Source organism: Pristiophorus japonicus, chromosome 11, assembly GCF_044704955.1.
Source record: "Pristiophorus japonicus isolate sPriJap1 chromosome 11, sPriJap1.hap1, whole genome shotgun sequence".
In the NCBI taxonomy this organism is placed as follows: domain Eukaryota; kingdom Metazoa; phylum Chordata; class Chondrichthyes; family Pristiophoridae; genus Pristiophorus; species Pristiophorus japonicus.
The window spans coordinates 33,775,628-33,799,347 of NC_091987.1; the positions used below are offsets into that span (position 1 = coordinate 33,775,628).

Consider the following 23,720-nt stretch of genomic DNA (forward strand, 5'->3'; position numbering starts at 1 on the left):
ACCTCAGTACTGACCATGACTGAACTATGAATGCAATCTACCAAATCCTGGCGCACGACCGTAAAACGTAATGAATGTAAGTCACTGAACCAAGGTGTCACGATACAAACTGTATTTTTTTCTTCCTTTCTTTGTACTTGCACTGTGTCTGATCCTGTATGTTAATGCAATGGGCCAACTGCATGATCTCGCTGTGGTCGGGATGGGAAATAGATTTATGTAGCTATGGTACCTCCACTGCATCATTGAACCATCCAAACTGGTAACGACTACCCAACGTTGTGGCAAAAGGACTTGGGTGTTAACAGGGAGAGACCCAAGCCAAAGCACAGCCAAGATGCAAGGGCTATTAGCACTTCATGAGCCAGAGCACATAGTGCAAAGGTAATTGGCACAAAGGACTTGGGGGAGAGTGATGTTATATATGCAGACTATAGATATACTCTCTGTGTAGTCACTGTATAATTGCATGAGATGGAGACTTGTTTACCTGATGTACTATCAATAAGGTTTACACTGTGTATATACTATGCTGGCACCATTAGAGGGTGCAACTGGTGGAGACCGGGGTTTCCTGCCCTGGTGGCAGGGGCTCTATAAAAGGGTAGCCACCATGCGGCTGCCTCACTCTGGAGTTATGAATAAAGGACCAAGGTCACTACAGTTTGAGTACAATACATTGCCTCGTGGAGTCATTCATAAGTACATTACAGACATAACAGTATACATTTCTCAAATTGAACCCATTTTATGCTTCCAAATTCTACTCTTGAATTCTGTAACACAACAAAAGATATGAACTTATTTTCCATATTTACAGATTAAACTTAACTACTGGTTTTCTGTTTCGAAGAGGATACCTTCTTTCTTGAACAAAACTTTCAGGACTTTGACTCATTCTAGGCTGAGCCTGAGGAGAGATTTTCTCCAAGGGCTGACCTTGATCTACATTTGGACTCTCTACATTTTCAGAATGTTTGCCTGAATCAGACTCAGACATAAATTCTGATTTTCTCTTGAACTTGTTTCTAGTACATCTGATGTAGGATTTTCTACTGGTACTCTAGTTGTAACAAGACTATCTGACTCATCAGAATAAATTGAATCATCCCAACTTTCAACTCCTTCCACAGCTGTAGGTAAGATATGATCAATGTGAACAAACCTAACCTTTCCATGATCAAACATCTTGACCAAATATGTGCAAGGGCCACATATCTTCACTACTCTTCCTGGTAACCACTTTAACCATTTATGGTGATGGTCCTTGAATTATATTTATGCTTGGGGTCACCAGACACCAGAGGGCATCACTGTTGGATGTCATGCAGGTAATACAGGAGGTCAGACCTTGTACTTATCCGAAGTGGGAATAAAAGAGATTGGGTACACACTCGATGACAGTTGATAATAACAGGACTCTTGTGTTATTACATTGGCGATGAGGTAAACTACGAACTTTCCTATTTACAATGGGCACTATTGGAATTCTGCACAAATTCATGGATGGCGAGGATTGGGCGGATTTTGTTGATCCTTGGATCAATATTTTGTTGCCAACAAAATGGAGGGGGAGGCTGATGCAGTCCGTTGTAGGGTGGTTCTCCTCACCGTCTGTGGTCAGAAGGTTTACGGCATCATGAAGAACTTTGTCTTGCCTTTACGTCCAATTGCCAAGTCTTACGACGAATTGTGTGATTTGGTGCGTGACCATCTAAAGCCAAAGGAAGGGATCATCATCTCACGCTATCGCTTCTACACGCATGTCCGTGCTAAGGGCCAGGACATGTCGGGATTTGTCACTGACTGACGACGTCTTGCTGAGCCGTGTAAGTTCGGGAACATGCTGGAAGGCATGTTGAGAGACTTTTCATGATAGGCATCAACCATGATGTGGTTCTTCGGAAGTTATTGGCCGAAGAGAAATTGGACTTGAAAAAGGCCATCACGATTGCCCAGGCATGTATGATGACTGATGAGAACTTGAGGCAGATATCATCAAAAGGTCGGAGCTCCAGGCAGGCTTGTCAGGTACTGTAAACAAGATTGTGTCGTCTTCTGGCAAAGCTGCTCATGGCAGGGCCAAATCAACTGTTTATGTGAAACCTGTAGCTGCTCAGAGCCCAACAACTGGTACAAAGCTGAGATCACCCTGTTGGCATTGTGGGGGCAATCATTGGCCCCATCAGTGTTGGTTTAAATAATACTCCTGTAATGGCTGTTCGAAAGTGGGACATATGTAGAAAATATGCCCACAATTGAACAAGCCTGCTGCTGCTGCTGCTCAACATATTGTTGATGATGACCAGTCCAGTGCTGACTTTGATACACAACCTGAGGAGTAAGTGTATGGTTTGTATTCGTTCTCGTGAAAGAGCCAGCCAATAACTGTTAATGTGGCGTGCCAATATCAATGGAGCTGGACACGGGTGCAAGTCAGTCGATCATGAGCCAAGTGACATTTGACAAGTTGTGGGACACTGAGGCTGTGAAGCCTAAGCTGAGTCCAGTCAAGGTCAAGTTGCATACGTATGACGGTGCAGGCTAGAAGGGCTGAATGGCCTACTCCTGCACCTATTTTCTATGTTTTCTATGTATACGAAGGAACTCATACCTGTGATTGGCAGTGCAGTAGTCAAGGTGTCGTATGATGGTGTGATCCAAGATCTACCATTATGGATCATCCCAGGTAATGGTCCAATGCTGTTCGGTCGGAATTGGCTCGAGAACATCAAGCTGAACTGGAGTGATGTCAAAGCGTTGTCCTCGGTGGACAACACTCTTCTTGTGCTCAAGTGTTGAAGAAGTTTCCTTCTTTGTTTGAGCCTGGCATTGGTAATTTTACTCGAGCCAAGGTGCAGATTCACCTGGATTCTGATGCAAGGCCTGTCTATCACAAAGCTCAGTCTGTCTCTTATATGATGAGGGAGAAGATTGATATTGAGCTTAACAAATTCCACCGTGAAGAGGTCATATCACCTGTCGAGTTCAATGAGTGGGCCAGCCCTATTGTTCCTGTGTTGAAGAGTGATGACACTGTCAAGATTTGCAGAGACTACAAGGTTACGATTGACCGATTCTCGAAACAGTTTCAGTACCCGTTACCGTAGGCTGATGACCTATTCGCCATGGTAGCTAGTGGAAAGTCATTCACTAAGCTAGATCTGACATTGGCCTACCTGACACAGGAGCTCGTCGATAATTTGAAGAAACTTACCAGCATCAACACCCATAAAGACTGTTTGTCTACAACAGGTGTCCTTTCAGAATTCGTTCAGCTGCAGCCATAGAGGAATATGGAGAGTTTACTGAAGTCCATTCCTAGAACTGTCATGTTCCAAGGTGACATTCTGGTCACAGATCATGACACCGCTGAACATCTGAACAATCTTGATGAAGTTCTATATTGTCTGGACAAAGTGGGACTCGGGCTGAAACGTTCGAAGTGTGCCTTCATGGCACCTGAAGTTGAATTCCTTGGTAGGAAGATCTCTGCCGATGTTATCAGGCCTTCTGATTCAAAAACCAAGGCCATCAAAAATGCACCCAAGCCTCAGAATGTGACAGAACTGCGTTTGATCCTTGGGCTACTCAACTACTTTGGTAATTTCTTACTCAGATTGAGCACTTTATTAGAGCCACTGCATTTGCTACTCAGAAAAAGTAACAACTGGGTCTGGGGTATGTCTCAAGATAGAGCCTTTGAGAAAGCCAAGAGTCTGCTCTGTTCAAACCAGTTGCTTGTTCATTATGATCCATGTAAACATCTTGTATTAGCCTGTGATGCTTCATCATTTGGTGTTGGCTGTACACTCCAACAAGCCAATGAGTCGGGTAAGCTACAGCCTCTTGCATATGCTTCGAGAAGTTTATCAAAAGCGGAAAGAGCTTGCAGCATGGTAGAAAAAGAAGCTTTTGCCTGTGTGTATGGTGTAACAAAGATGCATCAGTACCTGTTTGGTCTCCGTTTTGAACTCAAAACGGATCACAAGCCACTCATTTCATTGTTTTCTGAAAACAAAGATATTAGTACCAATGCATAGTCCCGTATTCAGAGGTGGGTGTTGACATTGTCTGCCTATAATTACATTATACGTCATAGACCCGGTACTGAGAATTGTGCCGATGCACTGAGTCATTTGCAGTTGCCGACACCTGATGTGAAAACGCCTCAAGCCGAAGATCTAATGTTGGTAATGGATGCTTTTGAGAGTGATGAAACTCCTGTCACTGCTCAACAAGTTAGGATCTGGACCAGCCATGACCCTATTTTGTTGGTTGTGAAACATCGTGTCCTCAGTGGTGATTGGTCTGATATACCTACGGAGATGTGTGAAGAGACCAAACCTTATACCCGTCGCAAGGATGAGCTGTCCATTCTGTCAGATTGTTTGCTGTGGGGTAATCGTGTCATCATGCCTAAGAAAGGTAGAAAAAGATTTGTACGTGAGCTACATAGCACTCATTCCGGTATTGTTATGATGAAAGCCATTGCTCGGTCTCATATATGGTGGCATGGAATTGACTCTGATCTGGAATCATGTGTCCATCAGCGTAATACTTGCATGCAGCTCAGTATAAAGTACCAGCGGAATCTTCGTTGAGTCTTTGGTCGTGGCCATCTAAACCATGGTCAAGGTTCCACATCGATTTTGCGGGTCCATTCCTTGGAAAGATGTTTTTTGTTGTGGTGGATGCATATTCAAAGTGGATAGTGTAAAGTCCTGACCCTGCAGTACAGACTTACACGAGGCACATGCTGAAGTCAAGGTCACTCTGGACCTGCACCTTTATTTCACAGCTCTCGAATGCCACACTTGCCTGAGACCTGCCTTTATATACCTGTGTGGAACAGGTATGCAGTGCCTCCTGCAAGTGCACCCCTGGTTGTAAGGTATGCTTGTGGTTACAGGTCATATCTAGTTACAGTCATGTATAGCATGGTAAGATACAGTTATGTACAGTAGTGTGAGATACATGACATCACCCTCCCCCAAGGTCTTATCGTCTTTATAGATTCAGTCTCTCAGGTGGTCTACGCTCTTGCATGGAGCGTCTTAGTTGTGGTTCAGTTGTTTTCCTTGGTGCCTGTTTTTCTTTCAGTGTGATTGCTGGTATCTTGCCTGGGCTGTCTGTTTCGTTCAGTATGATTGTTGGTATCTCACCTGGGCTGTCTGTTGAGATTGCCCTTTCCTCAGGTTGTTCCCTCTGTCTGCCCACCAGGTGTGGTGTGAGTTCCACATTGTAGTCTGCCTCTGGTTCTGCAGTGTTGTTGGTGAATCTACTTTTTATTTGGTCTACATGCCTCCGGCAGGTTTGGCCATTGTCCATTTGTACAACCAGTAGCCTGTTTCCTTCCTTGCCTGTTACTGTCCCTGCAAGCCATTTGGGACCCCTGCCATAGTTTAGCACAAACACTTTGTCCCCTATCTCATTCCACCTCCCCCTCGAATTTCGGTCATGCTACTCAGTTAGTTTCCGGCGCTTTGCCTCAACAATTTCATGCATGTCCAGGAGGATTAACGAGAGCCTAGTCTTTAAGGTCCGTTTCATCAATAGTTGCGCGGGGGGGAAGTCCAGTCAACGAATGCGGACGAGATCTGATGCCAGCAGCAGTCGCGACAGGCGGCTCTGCAGCGTGGGACCTTGGATTTTAAGCATACCTTGTTTAATGATTTGCACTGCTCGCTCCGCCTGGCCATTGGAGGCTGGCGTGAACGGTGCCGTCTTAACGTGATTTATGCCGTGGTCAACTATAAAATCTTGGAATTCTGCGCTAGTGAAGCACGGACCATTATCACTGACCAATACGTCAGGAATTCCGTGTATTGCAAACATGGTTCTGAGGCTCTCCACAGTGGTGGAGGTGCTGCTCGAGTTTAAAATGGTGCATTCGATCCATAGAAAATATAGAAACATAGAAAATAGATGCAGGAGTTAGGCCATTCGGCCCTTCGAGCCTGCACCACCATTCAGCAAGATCATGGCTGATCACCCACCCCAGCACTCACCCGCCCCCATGCCCCTCCACACACCCTGACCCCCCCAGCCGCAAGGACCACATCCAGCTCCCTCCCGAACACATCCAATGAACTGACATCAACAACTTTCCGCGGCAGGGAACCCCACAGGCCAACAACTCCCCGAGTGAAGAAGTCTCTCCCCATCCCAGCCCCAAACAGTCCACCCCCATCCCAAGACCATGCCCACCCACCCCGGCTCCGGACCCACCCAACACCGGGAAAACTCCCACCGCACCCAACCCGCCCCGACCCGTCAGAATCCTTCCCAAATGCTGAACACCCCCGGATGTCGAGCCCCCAGCCCCGGCCACCCCAGAGCCATGCCCCCGCAACGCCAACCACACCACATCCACCAACCGCCATCTGCACAGTCAACCATTTTGAAAATGCATCAACGACTACGAGGAACATTTTGCCCATGAATGGGCCCGCATAGTCTACGTGCACCCGCGACCACGGTTTGGTGGGCCAGGGGCTCAGGGGGGCCTCCCTGGGGGCATTTCTGAGTTGGGCACAAATGGTGCACCGTCGGACGCAGAGCTCTAAGTCCGCGTCAATGCCAGGCCACCAGACGTGGGATCTGGCTGTGGCCTTCATGAGAACGATCGCGGTGGAGCTCCCGGACAAACGTCTCTCTGCCTCGCAAAGGCATAACTACTCGGTTGCCCCACATCAGGCAGTCTGCCTGTAGTGATAGTTCATGCATGCGCCTATGGAAAGGTTTGATCTCCTCGGGGCAGGCATCGTGAGCCTCTGCCCAGTCACCAGTTAAAACACATCTTTTGACTAAGGATAACGTGGGGTCGCTGGTCGTCCAGGCTCTGATTTGGCGAGCCGTCATGGGCGAACCTGTGGACTCAAAGGCATTGATTGCCTTGACCATCTCACAGTCCTGTTCGTCGAACCCTTCCGTGGTCGCCAGGGGTAGCCTGCTAAGCGCGTCGGCACAGTTGTCTGTGCCTGGTCTGTGCCTTATTGTGTAGTCGTAAGACGCCAGCATGAGTGCCCACCGTTGAATGCGCGCCGAGGCGTTGCCATTTATTGCCTTGCTCTCGGATAGCAGGGACGTGAGGGGTTTGTGGTCGGTTTCTAATGCGAACTTGGCCCCGAAAAGGTATTGGTGCATCTTTTTGACACTGTACACACACGCGAGCGCCTCCTTCTCCACCATACTGTACCCGCGCTCCGCCCGCGAATGTGACCCGGAGGCATAAGGAATGGATTGTAATTTACCCGCACCATTGACATGCTGTAAAACGCACCCGACCCCGTACACTGACGCATCACATGTAAGAACTAACCTTTTAACCTGGGTCAAAAAAAGCCAAAACACTGTTGGAACATAGAAGGTTGCGTGCCTTATTGAAGGCGCATTCTTGGGCGTTCCCCCAAAACCAATCGCACCCCTTTCTGAGTAGCACGTGGAGAGGCTCCAGCAGCGTGCTCAAGTTCTGCATAAAGTTCCCAAAGTAATTGAGTAACCCGAGAAAGGCGCGCAGTTCCGAGACATTCCGGGGCCTGGGTGCCAGACGAATTGCTTCAGTTTTGGATTCTGTTGGGCGGATTCCATCAGCGGCAATCCTTCTGCCCAAAAATTCAACCTCGGGCGCAAGAAACAGACACTTGGATTTTTTAACTCTTAGGCCTACCTGATCCAATCGCTTTAGTACTTCCTCAAAATTGCGGAGATGGGAGTCGGTGTCCCTGCCCGTGATGAGTATGTCGTCTTGAAACACAACCGTCCCCAGGATGGACTTGAGCAGACTCTCCATGTTGTGCTGGAATATAGCAGCTGCCGACCTGATGCCGAATGGGCATCGATTGTACATGAAAAGGCCTCGATGTGTGTTGATGGTGGTGAGTAGCTTAGACTCTTCAGTCAGTTCTTGCGTCATATACGCAGATGTGAGATCTAGTTTTGAGAAAAGTTTTCCTCCAGCCAGTGTGGCAAATAGGTCCTCCGCTCTGGGCAGCGGGTATTGGTCTGTAGGGAGACTATGTTCATGGTAGATTTGTAATCCCTACAGATTCGTACGGATACATTAGGCTTCATGACGGGGATGATGGGACTTGCCCAGTCGCTAAATTCCATGGGTGAGTTAATGCCTTCCCGCAGAAGCCGGTCCAGTTCATGTTCAATCTTTTCCCTCATCACATAAGGCACAGCTCTAGCCTTGTGATGGACCAGTCTAGCATCCTGTGTGATGTAGATTTTAACTTTAGCCCCTTTGAAGGTGCCCACACCTGGCTGAAAGAGATGTTCAAATCGACTTAGAACTGTTGAGCAGGAGGTCCTTTCCTCTGACGACATGGCGTGAACATCATCCCATTTCCAATTTAGTTTTACCAGCCAGCTTCTCCCCAACAGTGCTGGGAGATCTCCGGGGACAATCCACAGGGGAAGTCGGTTCACTGTCCCTTTGTGTGTGACTGAGAGCATGGCGCTGCCAAGGACTGGGACGACTTCTTTGGTATGGGTCCTTAGTTTGGTGTCGACCCTTGTGAGTTTTGGCCTGTTGCTTTTGTGCGGCCACAGCTGTTCAAATTGTTGGACACTCATGAGAGATTGACTCGCTCCCGTGTCCAGTTCCATGTTGACGGGTATCCCATTGAGTAGGACCCTCATCATTATTGGAGGCATCTTGTTGTAAGAACAGAGGACATTGATCGTGTTGACCCGCACTTGGTGTCCCGGGCACTGTCCTCAACATCTTCTGGTCCGCTTTCTGACCCTTCTGATTCGTATTCCAGCCAAACTGCTGTTTTTCTGCACATGCGGGCCAGATGCCCTGTATAGTTGCAGTTTCTGCAAACGGCATGCTGAAATCGACACCCCCTTGAATAGTGTCTTCCTCCACATCTCTAGCACAGACCGCTTCCATTGTTTCCGAAGGATGGGCTGCGTCTGGCTGATCTCTCTTGAGCTTCTCTCAGTTTGTAGTAGATTGCTCACATTATGGGTTGATGAGGTGTGAACGGCCGTTCATGTGGCCCTTGTTGGCTTCTGGCGCCACTGCCTGCTGTTGAAGGCCTGCTCTCCTGTCTTTGTCTGTGTGTGGGGGTAACGGCTTGTTTCACACTGTGAACCCCTTGTTCCGATGTTTCGTTAGTTGTCATACCCGCAGTGTAGATCAATCTCGTTTCTTCTTCTCCGGTCAAGTTCTTGGTCTCCATGAGCTTTCGGAATATGCCTGCGTGGCCTATTCCTTCAATAAAAAAGTCTCTCAGTACTTCTCTCCTTAGTTCATCGGAGAACTCACATAAACTAGCCAGCCTCCGAAGTTCCGCCACAAAGTCGGGTATGCTCTGGCCCACATAGCGTCTGTAGTTGTAGAACCTGTGTCTGGCCATGTGTAGGCTGCTCGCTGGCTTCAGGTGGTCTCTCACCAGTGTGCTCAACTCTTCAAACGACTTGCTTGCTGATTTCTCGGGTGCCAGCAGGTCCTTCATTAAGGCGTATGTTTTCGAGCCACAGCTGGTCAAGAGATGGGCTCTTCTCTTGTCTGCCTTATCATCGCCTAACCAGTCTTTGGTTACAAAGCTTTGCTGGAGCCTTTCTATAAAGTCCTCCCAATTGTCTCCAGCATTGTATTTCTCATCTGAGCCGTTGGTAGCCATTCTGTGGATTCTGTGATCCCATCCTTGTCGCCACTGTAATGTCCTGACCCTGCAGTACAGACTTACACGAGGCACATGCTGAAGTCAAGGTCACTCAGGACTTGCACCTTTATTTCACAGCTCTCGAATGCCACACTTGCCTGAGACCTGCCTTTATATACCTGTGTGGAACAGGTATGCAGTGTCTCCTGCAAGTGCACCCCTGGTGGTAAGGTATGCTTGTGGTTACAGGTCATATCTAGTTATAGTCATGTATAGCATGGTAAGATACAGTTATGTACAGTAGTGTGAGATACATGACAGAAAGAGTGTATTATTATGTCATCCAGTACATCTACAGCCACTATTGAGAGCCTATGTGTCATGTTTGCCACTCATGGTTTACCTGACATTGTTTTGAGCGACAACTCACAAGTCTTGAGTTTCAGGAGTTCATGAAACTCAATGATATTAGACATGTGAGGTCAGCTCTATTCAAACCTGCTTCTAATGGTCAAACAGAGCGTGCTGTTCAAACTATCAAACAAAGTATGAAACGTGTAACTCAGGGTTCACGTCAAACTCGTTTGTCAAGTATATTGCTCAGTTATAGGACAAGACCTCATAGTGTTACTGGTGTTTCCCCTGCTGAACTACCAATGAAGAGAAACCTAAAGACCAAGCTTTCACTTGTTCATCCTGATTTAAATGATCGTGTTGAAAACAAATGCCAAAGTCAGTAGTATCATGATCGTACTGCTGTGTCACGAGATATCTCTGTCAATGATCCAGTGTTTTTACTGAACTATGGTCGAGGTCCAAAATAGATCGCTGGTACTGTTACAGCTAAGGAGGGTAACAGTGTTCATTGTCGTGCTCAAGGATGGCCAAACATGCAGAAAACATGTTGACCAGGTAAAACTTCGGCACACAGATGAACTGGAACCGTTTGAGGAAGATCCAGTCAGTGACCCACCAACTATCGTTCATTCACCAGAGGCCTCTGTTGTCATTCCTGAACCCGGACCTTCAGTCTCTGATGTTGTTATTACCACTCCCCCCAGAACTGTTACTCAACCTCCAGTCACAATTGACTTAGAACGTTCACGTAGAAGTAATGTTGAACTGAGACGATCAACTCGTGAGCGGAAAGCCCCAGATCGTCTTGTATTGTAAAGTGACTGATATTAAGATCTTGAAAGGGAGATGTTGCAATATATTTATGCTTGGGGTCACCAGACATCAGGGGGCGCCACTGTCGGATGTCATGCAGGCAATGCAGGAAGTTGGATCTTGTACTTATCCGAAGTGGGAATAAAAGAGATTGGATACACACCTGATGAAAGTTGATAATAACAGGACTCTTGTGTTATTACAGTTCTTCACTCCAACCTTCTGATTCATTTCACACTTCTCTCTCTAACTCTGCCTTTATCATGTCTCTCTTACTGCCTTGATTGTTTCTCTTCTACAGACTGCCAAGTTTGGCATGAACAAAGAGAACATGGTTCGTGGCTGTCATTTGAGAAACAACTCTGCTGGTTTTCTACCAGTAGTAGTATGAGAAGTATCCCGATAAATAATCAGAAAATTTGCCAGTTTGTGGTCCAATGGCGACTGATGTTTCTTTGGATTTGGATCCAACATTTGCTTGATGAGGGCACGTTTGACAATCTGTATTGTGCGCTCTGCTGCACCATTTGAAGCAGGGTGATACAGTGGAACTTTGGTACATTTCACACCGTTTCTGCTCATGAACTATGTGAACTCTTCTGAACAAAATTTGCGGCCATTATCAGACACAATTTCTTCTGGGAAACCGTATGAAGAAAACAATCTTCGCAATTTGTTTGCTTGTTGTTATTTTCCGCATCGGAAACACCTTTACCCACTTTGAGTCATGATCTAATGACCTATGAACAATTACTGTCCTTCTAGCTCAGAAAAATCTACATGTAACCTTGGCCACACCCTGGGAGGCCATAAGTAACTGCGTGCAAAACTCTTTGTCAAGCATATTCCCAGGTACTAGTCATGAAGATCTTGTAACAATTTAGACCTGAACCTATTTGGAATAACCACTCTTGCTCCTCACATGATACAATCTTTATCTACTGACAATTCAAATTCATTCCTACGAACAAAATATGGATGAATATCTTCCTCTGATACCAGGTTTGGCGATCCATTTGCTATGTAATCATACACCTTTGACATAACCGGGTCACGTTTGGTTGCCCTACCAATCTCTTCAGCTGTGACTGGCAGTTCATGAGAAATAGAACACTTCTTTCCTATTGGGTGTAACTTGTTTGGGGGATGGCAACCTGGACATAGCATCAGCATTACTGTGATCAGCTGATCATCTGTACTCAATATCATAGGTATACACGGACAAAATCAAAGCCCATCTCTGGCCCTGGAACTGGGGATTTTGGATGAAGGATTGCTGTCAGAGGTTTATGGTCAATAACTATGGTAAACTTATGACCAAAAAAGTATTTGTGAAACTTCTTGACTCCAAAAATCAATGCCAAAAATTCCCTTTTGACCTGCGCATAATTCCATTCACTGGCACTGAGAGTACGTGAAGCAAAAGCAATTTGTCTCTGCTCCCCACTATCTATCACATGAGAGATCACTGCCCCAACTCCGTATGGAGAGGCGTCACATGCTAGCTTGATCTCCTTCGATACGTCATAATGAACTAACATGGTACTCTCTACTAACTGGCTTTTTTACACTCTTTGAATGCTGTGTCGCATTCTTTTGAACACTTCCCAAGGGACCTGGTTTCTCAACAGCTCATTCAGTGGATATAACAATGTAGCCAAGCTTGGGAGGAACTTCCCGCAATAATTGAAAAGATCCAAAAATGATCGAAGTTCAGAGACATTCTTGGGAATTGGGTGCAGTTCTGATTGCATCCATCTGTAAACCATCTTTGTCTACTCTGTGCCCTAAGTACTCCACTAAGTTTTGAAACAACTCACACTTGTGAGCAGTCACTCGTACCCTGTACTTCTCTAATTGTTTGAGCACTTCATTCAACATCCCATCATGGATTTGCTTGTTCGGTGCTGAAATGAGTATATCATCCAAATAACATAGTACCCCCTTCAATCCCTTGCAAAATTTGGTTCATCACCCCCTGGAATATGTTGGGGGCGGAAGACACTCCAAATGGTAGCCATTGAACTGATGTAGGCCTAGATGAGTATTTATAGTCAAGCATGACTTGGATTCTTCATCTAACTCAAGTTGTAGGTAGGCGTTTGTCAGATCTAACTTTGAAAAGGATTGGCCACCTGTCAGTATTGTGAACAAATCTTCCACAATTGGCAATGTATTGGATAGATTACACTCTAGAACCTGGTTTACGGTTACCTTATAATCACCACACAACCTTATCTTACCATCTGACTTAGATACAACAACAATGGGTGTAACCCAATTACTCAGATCTACCTTAGAGATAATGTTCTCAGTTTCTAGTCTTTTGAGTTCTTTCTCAACATGTTCATTGAGTGCGTATGGTACAGGACGTGGCTTGCAGCAAACTGGTCTTGCGTTCTTCTGCACTTTGACACTTGTCTTGAAGTCTTGTATTGGACTGCCTGTTTCGCGGAACACCTTTGGATAGTGCTTGATGACATCTTTTGATGCAAATTTCGCTTCCACGTGAAAAATCTCATTCCAATCCAGCTTCAGTGATCTCAACCAATGTCTCCTGCCACTACTATGAGAACCAATCTCTGATACTGGTCCTTCTATTTCACTGGTACGATGACACTTCCTACAATAGGGATTAGCTCTCCTCAGTAGCCGCGCAGCTCTACCTTTAATTTCTTTAGTCGATAATCACATAACTTGTTGCGATATAGCGATTCCGGTACTACGCTCATGGATGCACCAGTGTCGATTTCCATGGGTATCCTGGTTCCTGCGACATCTACTTAGATGACGATACTTCGCGAATCACTGTTAGATACCTTTGTGCTCCTGATGGCATGAATCTCCAGAAACACCTAGACTTGCTGTTTCTCTTCAACGCTACGTAGTGTCTGCCGATTTCGACTTCTAGCATTGCCAGTCGATTTACTCATTTGTCGGCATGCCTTCACAAGGTGCATAGTTTTCTTTCAGTAGAAACACTCTGCCTCCACATATGGACAGCTTTGAGCGATTTGTAGTCCAGGCACTGATAGCATGACTTCAATGCACTGTGACCATGGTCAGTTGCTGAGGCTTTGGGGCCCAACTGCCTTTTACTTTTAGCCTGCAGCCAATTCACCTCGGTTGTCTGACGATTGGAAATAGCGCAAAATTCTCGGGAGTATCGGTCGACCATATCCATCGACATAGCTATCTGACAAGCTAAATCAAAAGTCAAGTTAGAGGCTGTCACTTCTGATTCGTTCATTATTGATCCCACAAGCAAAGCGGTCACGCAAAGCTCGGTCCTGAAAGTTTCCAAAAACACAGTGAATGAATAGCTTTTTTAAAGCTGCAATGTTCTCACTGAAACCCTCATCATTTAATTGATTGCGTGTTCCAAAATGATAACTTTCAGCAATTTTCAGGGGCTCAGGACTGTAGTGCTTTTCAGAATCTCCTTCACTGGCATGTCCTTCAGCTTGACAGGAACAAGCACATTTTTCAGGGATTTATACACCCCGGAGCCTGCTTCAGTCAACAAAATAGCCCGTTTCCTTTCTAACACCGTCCGGTTACGGTTTACATCATCGAGGACTTTGACAATACTATTTGCGGTGAAAAACTGCTCCACATACGCTCTGAAAGTCTCTCAGTTATCACCCAGGTGCCCTTTTGTTCCCATCGGCACGGCCATCTGGATTCTGGCAATGTCGACAGTTCAGCCACGTGTACTCGAAATTTACATAAGAACATAAGAACATAAGAATTAGGAACAGGAGTAGGCCATCTAGCCCTTCGAGCCTGCTCTGCCATTCAACAAGATCATGGCTGATCTGGCCGTGGACTCAGCTTCACTTACCCGCCCGCTCCCCATAACCCTTACTTTGGATTTTTACCTTTTTCTGCAAAATGAGGAACCTCTAACATTCGGTTGGCAGGATTATCCACCAACAAAAATGTCAGCTAGGGAATCCAAAATGGCATCCTCATCGCAAATTTTGTGGTATCTTGAGACACAGTAAATACAGACAACTGCACCACATGGCTTCCGGATAAGAACTGCCCTGCACATGGCATTATTATTATATACATCAGTAGTCCACCAGGTGGCTCTATAACAATGGTGTTGTCGGACTGGGTGCCAGTGTATGTCATCGACCAGAGGGGTGATGGTGAATGAGATTTTGAGGGTTCTACAATAAATGAGGGATTCACTCCACCAGATTATCACCCAGGCAGTGATGATGAAAATTTACCCCTAGAGATTCTTTGATTTTAATGCATGAGAAACTGAGAAGGATTTTGACCTTTCCTGTAGACGTACCAAATTTCAGAGAAAAGAGGATGAAATACCAAAATACAGAGAATATGCCCTTTACGTGAGATTTGAGACCGTGCGCAGCTGTGATGGCTTCATACAGAAATCGTCCAGTGGAAGCAATGAACGTAAAGGTACTTAACAAATTTAAAATGCATGATGTTGATTGAACATATTAATCATTTAATCAGAATTGCAAACTAATGGGGTGTGATGTTATCATATGAATACATCATGTGCTAACACAGCAAGTGGTATATTTAATTCTGTGAACCACAACTGTGCAATTTATGTGCTAATGATAGAGTTATGGTGTGAGTGCGCTGGAAGAGCCAAGCTGCACTTTTGGAGATGTTTCACAAACAATCAGTAATAACAATGCTGGGGCTTCAAGTTATGTGAGGAACTGCAGACTGAATGTGTTTTCATTGGAGAAAAAAATTAAAGGAAATGTCATCAAGGTCTTTAAAGTGCTGAGGCATAGATGATGTAAATATAAGCAGATTATGTGATTTAAACTGTGAGTACAGAACTAGAGGGTTTAAGTTTAAAATTAACTAGCCTTAAACAAGATTAGGTATTTGACAAAACAGATTTTCTTTACAGAGTATTGTGGGTAATCTATGGAAATGACTGCCAGCCAAAATTAAAAGGAGTTGGATAATTATCTGATTAGAAATGAAATTGGTGTTAACATTTTTGCCTATTTTATTCGCCAATTTTGCATCCTGTTTTTAAGGACTACTAAAGCAATTTTGACGTGATGGGAAATATGATTTTTTTTATTTTGCTTGAATTTTTAAGACTTTAGTAGATTTGCTATTAGAAATAAACCAATTACATAAATAAAGCACCTTTGTAGATAATGGTAGTTCTCATGTTTTAAGAGTGGGATCCTCAGAACACAATTAATACTCTAGATCCTTCTTTCAGGATATACAAGTGGTATGTGGGAGTTCAATTATTAACAAAGTACTATATTAATTGCCCAGATTTTCCTGGGGCTTGTGCCCTGCAACTATGTCATGGGGACAATTAAACCGCACAAAAGAAAGAAGAAATTATGGAGTCAGTGACTTATCCCATGTCATATTGTCCTGGCACTTTTACACTGCTCCACTGTTACCCTCACTGAAAACAGTGAGAAATTATTGATCATAGCTTCACCCCATTAAAATCAATGGTGATCACGACTTTCTTGGATTAATGGCAGTTTTCATGCTGCAACCACGTGGCCATAAAAAATAATGTCACTGGTGATTTGGCAGCAGTGTGATTTATTGCTCCTCGGTGAGTTCTTTTAAACATATTTCCAATGTCCACAGAAAATTCATAATCAGCTTTAGCAACAGCTGTTGGGCTGGAAGCATTGCTTCTGTGGCTAGAAAACAGTGCTCAGCGAGTGGAATAGGCAGAGTTTCCAATTTATGATCACTCTCATACATCCAAAATGCCCAGGGGCATGCCTAGTGACCTCCCATCCTGCTCTCTCCTGGTTCCAGTTTTCAATGTAGATTGGTGTACTGCTGAATGCTGGGCCCACCTACACCCTGCCTACTTTGTTTAAAGTGATGAAGTTAGAATAAATGGATGGGACTCTATGGTGGATCAGAGGCAGAAGTTAAAGCCTGTTCAGAGTAGACTGAGAATGATTCAGAGCTCCCACAAGCAAATGAAAGAGTGTTTTTTCAAAAGGAATAAATATATTTTTTAATTCCTAAGTGCTCTGAGCTAGTTACAAGCTCCCAGTAGTTTATCAGACCCATTCCGGTCCCTATCTCCTTGTTGGAAGCAGGATTCATAACTGGTGTTTTCATACCACTCAATTATACACACACCTCAGTATAAACACAATCCACTTGGCAGCGTTACATTGGCCATTGGCTGTGCCATTTCTGATTTGCCACTATGCCCACTGTAGTGTATTCTATTTAGATATGCAGGCAAATTTGGAATAAGTTATTAATAATGAGATTGGAATGTTAGATGGCAAAGTTTACAGTATACATTGCCAATCTCAGCATTGCAGGAAAATCTGGGCCAATATATTTTTAAATTTCCAAAATCTTGATCTGCAATTTTCAGATAGTTGAATGCACGTGGAAGACTTTGCTCATTGTTTCATTTCTCATTATTTTTGTAGATCGACAGCAAGTTGAGTTAACACTGACTGGAACTGGGTTTCCTGTCAATTTAAACATCAGTCCAACGACAGAATTTGATTTCAAGGAATGCCTTCTTGGTGAAAAAGTGAATGTTAAAGTTACTCTTCGAAATGACTCTCCATTGCTTCCACTCATCTTCCAGTTCCATAAGGCAGCACACTTTCAGGTCACTCCCATTAAAGGAAAGATTAAGTCTGGGCAATCAAAGGTAAATTTTTTCCAAATACACAGTAACTTTCTCGTTTGCATAATGCTATGTAATGTGTAGATTTGAGAGAAAAATTCAATTATTATTACTGTATGAGTTACTAAATAATTTTTGACACATGTAGCATTCCTTTTACTTGATGTAGGGAATAATTTTTTTGCGAGTGGAGTGGTGACATGAGCAATTATCACACTTATGGGGCCCAAGTTTCCACATGATTCGCGCCTGATTTTTAGGAGCAACTGGTGGAGAATGGACTATTTTAGAAATCGCAATTCTCCACATTTTTTTTTCTGCAGTTCTAGTCAGGTAGAACAGTTCTAGTTTAGAACAGAATTTTTTCTTCAAAAGGGGGCGTGTCCGGCCACTGACGCCTGATTTGAAAGTTTCCACAGTGAAAATGTACTCCAAACTAAAGTAGAATGGAGCCAGTGAAGATTTTTGTAGAACTGAAAAAACCTGTTCTACACATTAAAAAATCAGGCGCAGGTTACAAATTAGGCGTCCAGAACGAGGTGGGGGGGAGGGGGGGGGGGAAGGGAACTCATTAAATTCGACAATAAATCCTTATTTATACTTCTACAAATATTATACAAATAAATCCAACCTGAATAAACATTTATAAGCCAAGAAAAGATTAAATAAACCATCTTCCTACCTGTGTGAAAGTGCTTCAGCCAGGGAGAATTCTGCAGCCGTTCGTGCCACTGAGCGGGATGGGGAGAGAGAGAGAGAGAGAGGGAGGGAGAGAGAGAGGGGGGTGGGGAGGGAGGGAGAGAGAGGGGGGGGGAGGGAGGGAGAGAGAGAGAGAGAGAGGGGGGTAGGGAGGGGGAGAGAGAGAGAGGGGGAGGGAGAGAGAGAGAGAGAGGGGAGGGAGGGGGCGAGAGAGAGAGGGGAGGGAGGGGGAGAGAGAGAGAGGGGAGGGAGAGAGAGAGAGAGGGGAGGGAGGGGGAGAGAGAGAGAGGGTAGGGAGGGGAGAGAGAGAGAGAGAGGGGAGGGAGGGAGAGAGAGAGAAAGAGAGGGGAGGGAGGGAGAGAGAGGGGAGGGAGGGGGAGAGAGAGAGAGGGAGGGAGGGAGAGGGAGGGAGAAGGAGAGGGAGGGAGGGAAGGAGAGGGGGAGGGAGAGAGAGGGAGAGGGAGGGAGGGAGGGAGAGGGAGAGAGCGGGGGGGGAGAGAGAGCCGGGCGGGGAGAGAGAGCGGGGGGGGGAAGAGAGGGGGGGCGGGTCGGGTCGGGTCAGTGGTGGGGGGGGGAGCGGGTCTCAGGTCGGGGCGGGGGGGGGAGCGGGTGTCGGGTCGGGGTGGGGGGGGGAGCGGGTGTCGGGTCGGGGTGGGGGGGGGGAGCGGGTCTCAGGTGGGGGGGGGGAGCGGGTCTCAGGTCGGGGTGGGGGGGGAGCGGGTGTCGGGTCGGGGCGGGGGGGGGAGCGGGTGTCGGGTCGGGGTGGGGGGGGGTGGGGAAGCGGGTGTCGGGTCGGGTCTGGTCGGTGGGGGGGGGGAGCGGGTGTCTGGTCGGCGGGGGGGGGGAGTGGGTGTCGGGTGTCGGGTCGGGGCGGGGGGTGGGGGGGAGCGGGTGTCGGGTCGGGGCGGGGGGGGGGAGCGGGTGTCTGGTCGGGTCTGGTCGGCGGGGAGCGGGTGTCTGGTCGGCGGTGGGGTGGGAGCGAGTGTCGGGTCTGGTCGGGGGGTGGGTGGAGCAGGAGCTGGCCATGGGAGGAGCCTCATTCACGCAGCCCCAGTGAGGCCAGGGCTAGGGGCTGTGTGCTTCGGGGCCCTCCCACACAGTTCAGTGCCTGGAGCTACTGCACTTGCGTGCCGACTGTAGCGCGCATGTGCAGAGGTCCCGGCACTGTTTTCAGTGCAGGGACCTGGCTCCGCCCCCCCCACAGCTCGTGCTGGCTGCGCCGAGGGCCAGAGGACCTGTAAGTAGGTGGAGAATACCGAGGATTTTTTTAGGCGCCGTTTTAGGCGCGAAAAACGGGCGCCCAGCTCGGAAGGGCGCCCGCTTTTTTTCTTGTGGAGACTTGGGCCCATGGTGTGGATTTAAAAAAAAAAATTGGTTGTTAATTAAAATCCAGTTCAGACTGATGGGATAAAAGTTTCCTCTGCTGTTTGAGGTAATGTGTGAAATGAGTTTATAGCAGCATCAACCCAATTCTTATTGGATGCAGACCTATAACATAATCCGCATACAAATTAGTATTTAGTTGCAAAACTCACTTAGCGACATGGGGCCGAATTTGGTCAAGGCTTCCGCTTGCCCAAATGCCGCCCAAAGTGCCGCCGATGGCTGCCGAGGCACTGGATGGTACTTTGGACTGGATATTCATCGCCGAGGTCTCTCTGTGGCGCTGAGGATGGAGTCCGGCCCATGGAGGGTTGAACAGTTGAAAAAACTGAAGGGTTGAAAAAAGAACCATCAGGAAAAAATTAAAAAACTATTGGGAGAGCTTCAGGGGACCCCATCCAGGTAAGTTGCTATGGAAAAAAAAAATGACATGTTCACTAACCTTTTTTTCAGGATCTTCATCCTTACCGTTGGGGTCAGACCAGCCTCCAGCCAGTGGTCCACCCCTGTTCTGGTGCCGACTCCCGCCGACTCCCACCCGCATCAATATGGGAACTCGGCAGGTGGGAGGTCAGTTGCGCCACTCGACCATCCGCTGACGTCAGCCGGCGGTTCCCGATGGCTCTCCCCTCCCACCCGCTCCAGGCCAATTCGAAAGTGGCACTGGGCGGATGTTGCTGAGGAATGCCGGCGACAGTGGGCGGCAGTCGACGGCAGTGGCCAGTAAGATGATCAATTTTGGCCCCATGAGGACAGATTTTACACTCTGATTCGCCAGTTGTGCCGGGGTGGACTGGAAACGGGAGATTGGGAAAAGCAGGCCTTAGATCTATTACTCTCACAATTTTAACTTAGTATGATTTTTCAGTCAGCAGGATCTTTGGGCTGTAAAAATTATGGAAAATAATAATAATGATGACCACCGGGTATGATTTCCTGGTTTTCTTGCTTGGAATGCAGTGATGTTATCCATGGATAACATCAGTCAACATCTACCAGAGGGATGGCTCTGCTGGTGGTTGTGAAGATGCCACCAGATCGTTCCAAGCTGCCTCAGGTGATACCTACCAAATAAATCAGTTGGCAGTGCACTGGTGCACTGGTGCATCAACCAGGTGGAAGAAATATTGTTTGTCAGTGAAAACACTTTTGTAATTTTCCCATGCAGGGTGACAGGGAATAGCACTTTTGCCAGGTGGAAAGTTTTCCCAAAGTCCAAAGTGTTATAGATGGCACCAACTCTATTCATAAACATAAAGGGCTTCTAATCGGTGAATGTGCAGATTTTGACCATACGCCCGTGATAAATAAATCCCTGCTATCCTATTAGCAGTTGTAATGCCTTCATTTTATACCAATGAACTCGGCAACCATTATTTGAAGAGGGAAGGGGACAGAATGAATGGCTCCTTTGCAGCCCTCATGAATGATCTCCTTGAGGGGTGGAGGGAATCAGGAGCGGTGCAAAACCCTGGCTACGAGAATTGTGTATGCTCAATAATTGCTACCTTGATTTCATGTCAAAGGTACTGATTTAGTCAAGTCAAAACTATATTATGCAAATGTAACTATTTTTCTTCTTTTCCATCAAACAGGATATTGTCATCTGTTTTGCTGCACACCAACTCGGCACCTTTAAAGTAAACCAAGTGATAGACTTTTATGGATTAGTGTTGCTTCCAAACAATCCAGTAACATTGAAGATGCAATCATTTCATCAAATAAAAATCACTTTAATGGGTGTTTGCAAATCTACCATGAAGATACTGGAACCAAAATTAATTCCTCGTAGGTGTACAACATAATTATGAAATGCTATGGCTAATCTACATATGTGGTGATACCTAAGGATAATTTTACAGGTCAGGTGCTGCCCATAGGGAATTATACTCAATAGAAACACAGATCATTGGAACACGAGTAGGCCATCCAGCCCCTCAAGCCTGTTCTGCCATTCAATGAGATCATGACTGGTCTGTATCCTAACCTCATTTACCCCTTTAGCTCCATATACCTTAATACCATTGGCTACCAAAAATCTATTGATCTCAGATTTAAAATTATTAATTGAGCTTGCATCTTACTGCTTTTTGTCTGAGAGAGCTACATACTTCCACCATCCTTTGCATGAAGAAGTGGTTCCTAATTTCTCTCCGTGTCTGAGAAACAATGCCACAGTGTTGTAGACGCATTGAATGTGGGAGCTGTGAATTTATCCTTTTTATTAAAGCGGTAGACAATAATGCCTGCTCCTATCAACAAGAGCAGGTATCGACGACGAGATCCAACACCGCCTCCAGTGCGCCAGTGCAGCCTTCGGTCGCCTGAGGAAAAGAGCGTTTGAAGACCAGGCCCTCAAAACTGCCACCAAGCTCATGGTCTACAGGGCTGTAGTAATACCCGCCCTCCTGTATGGCTCAGAGGCATGGACCATGTACAGTAGACACCTCAAGTTGCTGGAGAAATATCACCAACGATGTCTCTGCAAGATCCTACAAATCTCCTGGAAGGACAGGCGCACCAACATCAGCGTCCTCATTCAGGCTAACATCCCCAGCATTGAAGCACTGACCACACTCGATGAGCTCCGCTGGGCAGGCCACATAGTCCGCATGCCAGACACGAGACTCCCAAAGCAAGTGCTCTACTCGGAGCTCCTACTTGACAAACGAGACAAAGGTGGGCAGCGGAAACGCTACAAGGACACTCTCAAAGCCTCCCTGATAAAGTGCAGTATCCCCACTGACACCTGGGAGTCCCTGGCCCAAGACCGCCCTAAGTGGAGGAGGTGCATCCAAGAGGGCGCTGAGCACCTCGAGTCTCAATGCCAAGAGCATGCAGAAATCAAGCGCAGATAGTGGAAAGAGCGCGCGGCAAAACAGTTCCCACCCACCCCTTCCCTCAACGACTATCTGTCCCACCTGTGACAGAGTCTGTGGCTCTCGTATTGGACTGCTCAGCCACCAAAGAACTCACTTCAGGAATGGAAGCAAGTCTTCCTCGATTCATAGGGACTGCCTATGATGATGATGAGACAATAGTGTGAGATTGAAATCTTTCCCTTATTACTGATTGTCTTTGGCTTGTTTTTGTGGTAGTAGTTGGTCGTTAATGATACACACGTTTGTGTACACTATTACAAAGCAATTCGGCAGAAAAGTTTCTTATATTTTTATTTTGCAGCTATATGCTTTCCATTCTAATATTTTCTACTGATACGTGATGTACAAGTACATATTTATGTAATGGTAAAATCTGTTAAAGGGAAGATTTAATCTGCTGAATTGCCTCATATTTGTGATTATTATAAACAAGATATTCTTTAGAATGGTTATGAGCAGTCGTTTTAGAGTTGATTTTGACCCGAAACGGACGGGGAGGGGGTGGGGGGGGTGGTGGGTGTAAGTGCAAAATGCACTCACTGGCCTAAGTTTCAGACAAGGTGTATTTTAACTCCTATTTAAATGCAGCTGGTCCACCTCCCACCCAGAATGGGAGGGCCACCAAGCGAAGGTCGGGTGGCCCTTGGCTGCCGACCGACTTTCAGATACGTGGCACATTGGGGGTTTTGGGAGGGTTTCACGGGAGGAAAGGAGGGGTGGGGTCCAGGTCAGGGAAGGCCATGACTGCTCCTCCAAGTCCCACAAAGGAGATTGTTTTACTTACCTCTTTGTCCTCCCACCAGCTGTGTCATCTGGCTGGAAAACCTCGCATAGACCCTGGTTAAAAGGTCATTAGGGTAATATTGACTAACTAGGATCCTAATTTGCATAAATTTATGAGGCTGCTTTCGATCGGTGCCCTATCTACTTGCAGAACCCTGCAGGTTAATATCAGAGATGCTGGGATAGCGTCATGAATATGGAGTGTTATCTATAGCACAGTGTTACTATCAAATAAGAGGAGTACAAAACATGGGGCCCAATTTTGTCCAACCCCTTTTTTCGGTGCCCTTATCTTAAGTGTGCCGACTTCGCGCGCTGGAAAGGGTGCCGGAAAAAGGGGACCTCATCCTGGCCGCTCTTTGGAGTTCTCGGAGTCCCGGCGTGGCGTGCGTTCTGAAGTGGGGGGGCAGAGCAACAGGCCAGCACCGAAAACAGTGTTGGCACCTGCGCACATGCGCAGTGAAGTCTGCGCGCATGCTCCTACCCTCCCAGCGTGCCCTGCGGGCTGTGAGCAGGACCCGATGCTCG

General features: G+C 46.4%; 1 protein-coding gene across 5 annotated transcripts in view; it reads left to right on the forward strand.

Annotated features, from left to right (window-relative positions):
• The window catches only part of LOC139276009 (cilia- and flagella-associated protein 47-like), a 1,107,008-nt gene that overhangs the window by 74,060 nt on the left and 1,009,228 nt on the right, over positions 1 to 23,720 (forward strand). For all 5 annotated transcript variants that reach the window (XM_070893331.1, XM_070893333.1, XM_070893335.1 and 2 more), the window contains exons 7-9: positions 15,097 to 15,230; positions 17,240 to 17,469; positions 21,123 to 21,315. In XM_070893331.1, coding sequence (XP_070749432.1) covers positions 15,097 to 15,230; positions 17,240 to 17,469; positions 21,123 to 21,315 — 557 coding nt within the window. The remainder of the gene's footprint in view (positions 1 to 15,096; positions 15,231 to 17,239; positions 17,470 to 21,122; positions 21,316 to 23,720) is intronic.